Below are 11,008 nucleotides of genomic sequence, written 5' to 3' on the forward strand. Positions count from 1 at the left end.
ACTGAGAACCATTGGCACTGTGACCCTGGGCTCCAAGCCTGGAATAACTATTAGTGTGGCTGAGGACATAGGCTTATAGGGAGATGCTAGGGGAGATGGTAGAACATACCAGTCCGCAGATTCTGATTCTGGTGAAGTCGGGGATACAAACTAGAATCCAGTCATGACCTCCTAGGAGCCTTGACCCAAGTGTTTATTATGATTTCTTGGGAAAACGGTTAGGAAACTTAAATTTGCTCACAGGTACACATAAATACGAGATTGCTCAGGGTCTAAGGTTACAAACATTGGCAAATTCCATCCAAAGTACTGACTCAGGGAAATCCACATTTAGATTTCAAGGAGATAGAATAGGGCATTGTATTTCAAATCCTGGTCACCGTTTTAGATTGTGATTAAAAACTACTCAAGCTGGTCTTACAGAGCTCTATATAAGCAGCCCATCACCTCAGCTCTATATACTGATCTGTCCTGGGTCTTGTTCCCTACAGAATGGGTCTGCTCCTACCTCTGGTGCTCTGCTCCCTGGCCACATTCTACACAGTGGAATCTCTGCCCCAGGAGGCCCTCAGCCTCTTGCCTCTCCTCTCCCGTGGCTGCAACGACTCAGACGTGCTGGCAGTGGCAGGCTTCGCCCTGCAGGATGTGAATAGTAACCGAAAAGACGGCTATGTGCTGAGCCTCAACCGAGTGAGCGATGTCCGAGAACACAGACAGGCAAGTGACAGTCCCCTATCTGAGACAGCTGTTTGCACAAGCTGCAGAGGACAGCCAGGGAATGGGAACCCAGGGGCAAATGTTGGTGGTGCTTTGCAAACTGGAAACCTGTTGAGAATGCTTTGCTCCCCTCTACTAGGGTGAGCTATGAGCCCTTATTGTTGCTAGGATCAAGTCTTAATAGTATCCTACTCTGACACTTGTCCAGTGTCCCACAGTTTATAAGAAATCATCAAAAACATTACAGCCTTTGGCTCAGCCATAAACCAGAGAATTTTTTGGTCAGTCTTTAGGGGTTTCTGCTTCATGTGGGATGTGGCACATTTCTCCACTCCTTCCCGCAGGATGGTCTGGGGTCTGTGTTCTATCTCACACTGGACGTTTTAGAAACTGACTGCCATGTGCTCAGCAAGAAGGCGTGGAAGGGCTGTGAGGCGAGGAGCTTTTATAAATCGGTAAGTGCTCATGTCCAGGAGCTCTAACGGAGAAACTAGATGTCTGTCTACAGAGTAAAAATTTTTCAATGTGTGCCGTCTTTTACATGTCCTTTATACTCGTTCTCTTGGGCATGGTGCCCGGGGTGGTTATTTCAATTTCAAAGTGGAATTTAATCAGAGGAATTTCTGAGAGTCTCATTGGAATTATGACCCCAGAATTGAAAAGTTGCCCCCAATTTTTTTTACTTTTAAGACCCTCCTATAGGTTCTGAGTCATTGTTTAAATTGTGAGAAAAAGATCTGTGGTGTAGCTCTCTGGATGTGTTTGAGGAAGACTATAGAAATAATGAAGGGAGAGCTTTCTTATTTGTTTTATTTTGTCTTATTTCATTTTAATGAACACCAGTATTAAGTTTGAGGCTGGGGAGAGGAAGGGCTTACATGGCATGGGAGCTCTCAGAGGTGCCATAGAAGGAATTCCTGGAATCGTAGAACCTAAAGGACCTCAGAACTGATCCTTTTAAAGATGACCGTTGAAGAGTCTTGAAAATAATATAGTCAGATTTCATTTGATTCTCAATTATCCTGAGTTATTTCCCTTAATTGATATGAAACTTTATGAGTATAGAATTGTTCAGAAGTAAACTATCTGATCAAGATGTTTTTTCTAATCATTTAACCAAATTTGTCAAACTGCACCTATCTGATCTTAAAAAAAAATCTTTTTACCCTGTCATGAATTATATTTGTTAAGGTGACACTAGCTGCTATAACATATACTCTAAAAAGTGTATACTGATTCCAACATGATTGAAATTTATTTCTCACTTATGTAAAATTCAAAATGAAAATTCCTGATCAAGAGAGGAGTTTTCTCCAGGAGTGACTTGGAGACCTAGGTTTTTCCACTCTGTGGCTCTAGACTCTGCCACCTTCAACTCATGCTTTCTATGGTCACCATACTCATCTGATCAAGCCGTAGAAAGAGAAGGAGCATGGAGGATAGATTGCACATGGGAGATCTTCATGGGCCAGACTTGGAAGTGATTACAATCACTTCTGCTCACCTTCTTGTGGTTAGAACTCAGTATACACAGTCATGCCTAACTGGGAATAAAGCTGGGAAATGTAGTCTAGCTGTGTCCCAGGAGAAGGTTAGATTGCTTGATAATCAACTGGTAGTTTCTCACATTGAAAGGCACCAAAATTGACCAAAATTTTTAAATTATTTAAAAATAAAATGTCCAATTTCATTTGGAGGTATTTTAAAAACTTTGTTTCACCATCTCATAAAATGTGTTTGTTGATTCCAGGTTTATGGTCAATGCAAAGCAATATTTTACATTAACAAGCCAAGAAGAGTTCTCTATTTGCCTGCTTATAACTGTATTCTTCGCCCAGGTAAGAGAGTACTCTGATTTTATTAATTTTAATAAAAGATGGAAAAAGAGTAGTAAGTAGGGCTATGCTCAGAATGTATAGGGTTCTCCCATTCTACTTCCTATTCATACCAAGGCCAGGTTCTTAATATATCCAATACTTGCCTCCCCAGCAAAATTCCATTTGCACTGCTCTTCTTTCCACATCACCTGCAAAAGTTTATTCTTGAGTATTGCATTAAATCCTAAATTTTTAGTCTGACATAAATGACTTCATCTCTACATTAGTTCCCACTCCCTTTCTAGGTATCTCTGCTATTACTTCCCTGATGACACCAACTCTACGCTTCATCCAATTGGATGCCTCACTATTTTCTGAACACACATTGAACTTTTTCCAGTCTCTGCAACTTGCTTGTCCCTTTCCCTCCACTGAGGATGACTTCCCCTGATACCCTCTGCCCTTGGAACTCATATTCATTCTTTAAAGACCAGTTCTGCTTTTCTCACAATGTTCTCTATTCAGGAAAGGAACAAGCTTTCTTGTTCTCATTCCTATAAAACTGTAACCTAACTATTCATGGAGTATAGACCATGCACTGCCTTGATTTGAAGTCTCATATCTTATTTCATGCAGAATATTTTATCCCTTCTTTCTTGCTTTAACCCTCTCCCAGTTCCTATCAGGTATAGAGTCTACAATATTGTTGAATAAATGAGTAAATGGACTAAGAATGATGCTGCAACTAATGACATTTCAAATATGCCTGTGCATTCATTCTGGGTCCTTCTTTGGAAAGCAAGCATCCAACACATGGGAAAATAGGATATGGCTACTTGTCAACCTGTTATGTGCTTGTGTCTCCCCTGGTGGATCTTGGTCAAGATTCTGATTACGTGGATCTGGGGCAGGCCCTACGAGTCTGCATTTGTAACAAGCTCCAGGTCATAACAATGCTGCTAGTTACTTTGAGGGACAAGGCAGCAGAGCAAATATTTTATTAGCCACGGTTTCCTGGTTGGGAAGATGAAACTTACTTGAATAAATTAGAGAACAACAGCTAATAAAACAGATCAGGACTCAAATGAAATTCATAGATACCGGAGGTGTGGGAGATCAGGAAGTGACACATGGGAATGATGTTGTGGGGAGTGACAAGCTGTAGATATAACTCCATCATAGTACACCCAAATACACTCACCTAAACACACAGTTGATAAAAAAAAGTGTATTTACTCTGCAAAAACAACTTGCAGACAAGTTCTCTAGCCTGAATTTTACACTAGTTTTGCCACCCCCAGCTCCTCCCAGTCAGAAATTCTAGCTGTACTATTAGAGTGATTAGTCTATGCAGTTACACAGTGATCTGATGAATTTTTGCTTTCTGGCTCACTTGCATTTTCTAACCAGAGAGGGTGTAATTCCACCTTCTATGTTATTCTCTCATTCATTCATTCAACCATCATTTTCTAAGCACTTACCATGTATTATATATTATCTTAGGTGTTGGGGACTAAAAGGTGAATAAGACATGACAATAATGAAATCCCAACCTTTTAAGACACTCACCTGCTTAACAGAGGCAATGATGATGGAAGATATCAAGCTACTAATTAGGATAAAAGTTTTTATATCATTATAAACACACATACTATGTGTTTTTGAACAAAATTCCTAGGATAAATTTGTGTCAGGTAAAAAAATCTTGCTTTGACTTTTTTGTAAATTATGAAAGTAATACATGCTCATTGCAGAAAACTCACTACTGGCAGCTAAGTTTCATTCCAGACAATGCCATTCTTGCTGAAAGTGAGTATTATCTTTAGTTTCTCAATCTCTGCTTCTGTTGTGGTCATACAATATAGGATTAAAACTCATGAATGAGTTTCGTTTTTAAACTGCTCTCTTTGACACCAACAGTTTCTCGAAGAAAGATTCACAGAATGTGCCCCGACTGCCCTAGCCCTGATGACTTGTCAAATCCCAGAGTCCTGGAAGCTGCCACTGAGTCTCTTGCGAAGTACAATAATGAGAACACCTTGAAACAGTATGCTCTCTTCAAAGTCACCAAGGCTTCTAGCCAGGTGAGGTCGAAATGCCCAGTTATACCACCAAAGTGTCTCATGGCTGTTGCTATCGATTTCTAAACTGAGAGGAGAATGTTAAGGTACTTTTTTGATTAAAACTCAAAAGCCTTTCCTCACTCCCTACTTTGGTAGACCTGATGCACATTCAATCATGTTTCAGTTTCTGAGTTATTCCATGGTATTTCCTTTTGTTATGGGATTCGATTTTACTTCATTGTCCTTAAGGCAACAATAGAAATGAATTCATAGAAATGAATTCTACATAGGTTCACTATTTACTGCTAAATCCTCTTATCAAATTGACTACGGATCTTTTAGCAAGTCAATTTCTGCTCTATGTTAAGGCCTGGAGTAGATGTTCAATTTTATGGGTTAGAGGAAGTGGAAGCTCATTTGTATTTGAATTATGTTAATATCCATTATATAAAGAAAAGCTAATAGAAAAACTAATCTAAAAACAAATCTACATGAGGAAAAATAAACTCGTCTGAGTGAAGCTTTTTAGAACCCATTCAAGTCATTAAGAAGGGAAGAAAGGTATGCTGGTTATATTTTCTAAATAACAAAATCATAACACATGGTTTGATCACGATAGGAAGTATAGAGGCAACAGGAGACCTGTATTGATAATGACTCTGAGATGTATAGTTTCTGTGAATATAATGCTGCCAAACCTCAGTCATTTCTCTACATGGAGAGGTTTGATTTCTGTTAATCAACTCTTGTCTCATACCAGTGGGTATTTGGCCCTGCCACCTTTGTGGAATATTTAATCAAAGAGTCACCATGTACCAAATCCGAGGCCAGCAGCTGTGCACTTCAGCTCACTGACTCTGTGGTGAGTATTCCTGAATATCTTCATAATTAAATATTTGTATTCACAGGTCATCGATATGTATTTATTGAAAATAAATTATACATGAGGTGTTGTAATGCACAAGATACTTTTCTTCCTCTCAAGGAGAAACTGACTAGTTAGAGATTGTGCTGGCCCAGGTGCAATAATATTTTATTGTAAGTGCAATTTTCATCAACAGTGTTATGCCTTTGCAGAAAATGATCATAGGAGACTAGAAAATCGCTTCTCGGCCCTTTGGCTAAGATCAAGTGTAGAAGGCTGTAAAATATAGACAAATCTCAGTGGTTGGTGATGGTCCTGCTTTTATCTGAACAAATCCAGTTGCATTTGGAAGACAGCATGGTGTTCCGTTCCTTGGACCACTCTTTAAGAAGGAACGCCAAACAGGCCATCTTTCAAAAGATGTATCCAGGATGGGGAGGGTGTCTTGAAACCTTCTGAAACACACCTGATGGTAATGCCAATTGGCACAATGTGTTGTAACACAATTAGGCAAAATGCATTCAAAGCCTTTTCTCCACTTAGTTACTTGTTTGCAACAACAACTTTATAAAGATATAATTCACACACCGTAAAATTCACCCTTTTAAGGTATACGATTTACTGGCTTTTTTTTTTTTTTTTTTTTTACTGATATATACACAAAGTTGTGCCACCATCACCAGTGTCTAATTTTAGAATATTTTCATCAGCCCCAAAAGAAACCATATAGCCATTAGCAGTCATTCTCCTTGCCTCCTCATCCAAGCCCCTGGAAACCTACTTACTATCTTTATGCCTTTGCCTTTTTCTGAACATTTTATACAATGAAATCATACCGTATGTGGCTTTTTGATTCTGTCTTCTTTCATTTAGCATGATGTTTTTAAGGTTTATCTATGTCATGGCATGTATAAGTGCTTCATTTCTTTTAATGGTCAAATAATATTTCATTAAATTATACAATGTGTTGTTTATCTATTCATCAGTTGATGGATATTTGAGTTACATCCTCATTTGAGCTATTGTGGATAATGCTGCTATGAACATCTATGTACAAGTTTTTATGTATATATGTTTTCATTTCTCTTGGGTATATACCTTGGAGTGGAATTGTTGGGTCAAGAACTCTATGATTTCCCTTTTGACTAACTGCCAATCTATTTTCCAAAGTTACTGTACCAGTTTTACAATCCCATCAAAAATATATGAGAGTTTCAATTTTTCCAGTTATTTGCCAATACTTATTATGTTTTTTTTTATTATAGCCATCTTACTGAATATGAAGTGGTATTGAATTTTGCTTATTATTTTCATTTTCCTCGTGGGTAGTTGTGTTGAACATCTTTCAATGTGCTTATTGGCCATTTGAATATATTCTTTGGAGAAATGTCTATTCAAATCCTTTGCCCATTTTAAAATTGTACTATTTATCTTTTTATTGTTGAATCGTAACTGTTTTTTACATATTCTAGATACAATCCTCTCATTGGATATATGATTTTCTTCTATTCTCTGGGTTATCTGTTCATATTCTTCATGATGTTCTTTGAAGTACAAAATTTTTGATTTTGATGAAGTCTTATTTATATATTTTTTCTTTTTTTTTTGATGTGTTTTTGATGTCATATCTAAAAAACATTGCCTAATCCGAGATCACTACAATTTACTTCTATGTATTCCTCTAAGAGTTTTATAGTTTTAGCTCTTATATTTAAGTCTATGACCCATTTTGAGTTAAGTTTTGTTTATGATGTGAGGTAGGAGGTTCAACTTCTTTCTTTTGCATGTGGATATACAGTGGCCCCAGCTTATTTGATGTGTGTCTTTGCATATAAAGTGTGTCTCTCAAAAGCCTTTTGTAAACTGTTAATCATATAGTCTCAATTTTCTTAAGCAATAATTTGGAAAACATCTTCACCTTATTTTGTGGGATTTTTCTTTCTCACTTGTCAATGACACCTTGGGCAGATCCCATAGCTTTCTGGTTATTTTTAATAAGAAGAATAATTTCACTTAGAAAATTAAAATTTGCTTTCAGGTATGAAAAAATTCCATTTAGTCAATTCTGAATCAAAACTTCTATCTTGTACACAATACAATGCTTTTCCTTCTCTGTAGCTCAAGCCTTACCTGGAGCTTAATAATAAATGTGAGGAAGGTGTCAAGATCTGTTCTTTCACTCTTTCTCCCCATCCTGCAATCTTTTGCTTAATTCTGTATCTTCCAAGTTCCAAGAAGAATGATAGGATTAGGGAAAAGAGTACAAAGTCTTACATAACTGAACCTGCAGTCATAGTTTTCTCTTGGTCTATACTTGCCCTCTATGAGACAGGCTCCAGGCTGATTTTCTCAGGTGGTACAGGTGTGAATTCATCCAGAGGTCTTGTCTTAGTAGGATAATGTTTTCTCTAGCTGACTCTTGGAACCACCCCTTTTTGGATTCACCTCCCAGATTTTTACTATTAAATGCCTCATAGCTATCTGGAATTCCCTTGGGTGGGCACCTCCGTACTACCTACGACACTTGCTTGTCCTATGGAACCCTCACACATTATTACTATGGTAAATAGTGGAAATGGGCTTCTCTTTGCTGCCCTTTCTCCTTACTCTACCACAGTAGGCTGCTTTTTCCAAGATTCTGCTCTTAGAATGCTCTGAGTGAGAAGTGTATCCCAATCTCCATAGTCCATATGTCTCTAAACTCTAGGGTTCACATGTTAAGCATATTCTCGAACTCTCTCTTTGTAGTCCACTCTAGTTTCAGCAGTATATAGCTTCAATGTTTAAACAAAACAAATGGGATTCAATCTTGTGTGTGACAAAAGAGAACTTGTTAAATAACACAGAGGAATATTAGATAGCCATTATAAAGATGATAGAAGACTATTCAATGCTATAAAAGAATAGTCACAATATAATTTTAAGTGACAAAAGAGAATTAGAAAATTATATGTATAATCCTATTTTTCTAAAAGAAAATACATATATATACATAGGAAAAAAGATTAGAAGAAAAGAAATTAAATCATTTTGGGAAACAGGTATCTTTCATGCAATTACAAGTCTTTTTAAAAAAAATCCAGATTCTAAAAAACTATTACACTTTAATAAGAATGTAATAAGAAAACAAAATTATTTTATTTTTTAAATAAAAAGAAGCTGAAGGAGCTGAGAGTGGTTTCATCTGAGAAGAGTAAACTCAGATGGAATGTACATAAAGGGTTGCTATATGAGAATTGAAGACCCAAAGGTAGAAGTAAGGCCAAGAGGTAGATGTTCTATAGACGCAGATTTCTGCTAAATATAAAGAATTTTCTTATAGGATTTGTTCCTCAAGAAGTCTTGAGTTTCCCATCACTGGAGGCAATTTAGCCTTGTTCGGCTGATTACTTGTAGGAATGATCTAGATAGAATCAGCTCAGAGCCTGCCTATTTTGTGGTAATACCATAGAAATATTGATTGGCTATGTGTTCACATAAGCAGAAAGCAAGTTGATTTCTATTTACAATTATTGATAGTGTAATACTCAAACAACATTTTATCCTCTCTCTCTGTTTTTTTGTTTGTTTGTTTGTTTATTTTAGCCCGTTGGTCTTTGCAAAGGTTCTCTGAGTCAAAGCTATTCAGAAAAGTTCGTCTCGGTGACTTGTGACTTTTTTGAATCACAGGTATTTTTCATTCTAATTGTCTTCCTGAGAAGAAAAAAACAGATTATTTGCATTTTAGCTGCCCCAACCCCACCCTCTCCTTTTATTTTCCTCAGATCCCTGATCACCACTTTACTTAGGCTGCCCTGAGGTCACACCCACAGGATAGCTGGTTAAAGATCTGTTACTTTTAGTTTTAGTCACAATGTGGTCCTGCAGAATAAACAAGACCCCTTCAGAAACAGGGATTTACTAGTCTGGATGGTTCAGGCCTCTGAGACAATAAATTCGGTCTCCCAAAGACCCTTACCCTGAACCATAGGGAGAAGCTGTTTTCATGGAAATATCCAGTCCCTTTCTAGAAGTATTTATTTAGCACTTACTATGCGACAGCCTGGTATAGTTGAAAGAGTGATTAAGACAGGCCACTTGGGTTCCAGTCCTGCTCTGCCACCTGCAAGCCATGTGACCATGGGCAAGTTCTTATCTCTGTGAGTCATGGTTGCCTTATCTATGAATAGAGTTGTGACACCTACCTCATTCAGATCCCTTTGAGAAATAAGTGAGAAGAGCTGGATAAAGGGCACTGTATTCAGCCTGGCACATTATAAAAGGTGGCTGCTGCTGCTTCTATTGCGAGGAGCAGGGAGACAGCTCACTGGGGCCTTTAATAAGCCATTTACCCTTTCTGGACCATTGTCCATTTATGAATCTGTGAGACTTGCAGTCAAGCTTCTACAGGTCTTGGTTCCCCCTGGCCCTTACCTGTTGTGCTTTATAACCCTTTACCCAGAGGCCCATACCTCTAGCTGGTCCCCCTTTGAAACATTCCATCAGGAAGGAACAGAATAGCTTAGTGTGGTACCAGGCACGGCAGGGATTTCCTGGGGGGACATTTCTTTATCGAAAGCGTTCTTATTTCAGGCTCCCACCCCTGGAGAAGAAAACTCTGCTGATAACCAGGGACCTGCAAACCTACCCAAGGCGGAAGAGCCCCAGCAGATAAACACAGCCCCTACCGACTCACCCTCCAAAGCCATGCCAAAAGGATCTGTCCAATACCTCCTTGACTTGGATGATGAGAAGCCCGAAGGTTCTCAGGAAAAAGGCCCTGTGGAGGCCTTCCCTGTGCAGCTAGATCTAACCACGAATCCCCAGGGAGAAACCCTTGATGTCTCCTTCCTCTTCCTGGGGCCTATGAAGGAGAAGCTGGTTGTCCTGCCTTTCCCGAAGGAAGAAAAACGCTCTGCCAAGTGCCCAGGACCAGCCCAGAGGGACGACCCTCTTGTTCTCCCACCATAAGAACTACATAGCGAATTCCATGGGGATGCAGTGCCCTCCACACCATGAGAAGTGGTGGGGAAGGGAGATGAAGAGTTTGATTGTAGAGAATAGTTGATAAAGTGTGTCTTTTTTACTCTTCTTGGTCTCATCATGTTGGCTAGAAGTGAAAATGGGACTAAATCCTCCACTTATACACTAGGTTGTATGCCTTCTATATTAGCCCAGGTCTCGTTCCATGGATAAATTCCTCTCACGTCTTTTACCTCTCCTTTTCTAATGGTTACTGACTTTTAACTAAGCGTCTCTGATATAGGGCCTGCCATCCTTAGGCATGTCCTCCTCTTTATGGACAAGAGCAGACTATGACTCTTTTGATCAAAATGAGATGGAAATTGAAGGATACCAAGAGACTGGGATTCATCGTAGAGTTTCACTTCCTTTATTCCATAATTATTTCAACATCAAGTATTAATCTGATATTGTCTGCAGAGCCTTCAACGTGAAGGTGGATTTTTTTTCTTACCTGTCTGAATAGGCTCCAAGCCCAGAACTTGATAAATTCACTTAGCAATGGGGGTGGATGGAAGAGACAGTGCCTGTGGCCTGCATCTGAG

The 11,008-nt window shown here is 38.7% G+C and overlaps 1 protein-coding gene across 3 annotated transcripts; it reads left to right on the top strand.

Annotated features, from left to right (window-relative positions):
* The first annotated feature begins 492 nt into the window (after nucleotides 1-492).
* Nucleotides 493-10,412, top strand: FETUB (fetuin B). Of its 3 annotated transcripts, XM_006925818.1 has the most exons (7): nucleotides 493-717; nucleotides 1,062-1,172; nucleotides 2,468-2,555; nucleotides 4,455-4,618; nucleotides 5,358-5,459; nucleotides 9,048-9,131; nucleotides 10,035-10,412. In XM_006925818.1, exons 1-7 carry the CDS (start codon nucleotides 493-495, stop codon nucleotides 10,410-10,412), a joined length of 1,152 nt encoding a protein of 383 aa, XP_006925880.1. The 3 variants fall into 3 exon arrangements, with proteins under 3 accessions (XP_006925880.1, XP_015455373.1, XP_015455374.1); XM_015599887.1 differs by lacking the exon at nucleotides 1,062-1,172; XM_015599888.1 differs by lacking the exons at nucleotides 1,062-1,172; nucleotides 2,468-2,555 and having other exon boundaries at nucleotides 493-721.
* The last annotated feature ends 596 nt before the right edge of the window (nucleotides 10,413-11,008 follow it).

The sequence above is a fragment of the Pteropus alecto genome, unplaced genomic scaffold, assembly GCF_000325575.1.
Source record: "Pteropus alecto unplaced genomic scaffold, ASM32557v1 scaffold88, whole genome shotgun sequence".
In the NCBI taxonomy this organism is placed as follows: Eukaryota; Metazoa; Chordata; class Mammalia; order Chiroptera; family Pteropodidae; genus Pteropus; species Pteropus alecto.

Bases quoted from the DNA above. Each gene is read 5' to 3' on its own strand.
- FETUB (XM_006925818.1), top strand. From the start codon at position 493: ATGGGTCTGCTCCTACCTCTGGTGCTCTGCTCCCTGGCCACATTCTAC. The intron at 1,173-2,467 runs GTAAGTGCTCAT...TGTTGATTCCAG, and splicing joins CGAGGAGCTTTTATAAATCG to GTTTATGGTCAATGCAAAGC. The intron at 5,460-9,047 runs GTGAGTATTCCT...TGTTTATTTTAG, and splicing joins TTCAGCTCACTGACTCTGTG to CCCGTTGGTCTTTGCAAAGG.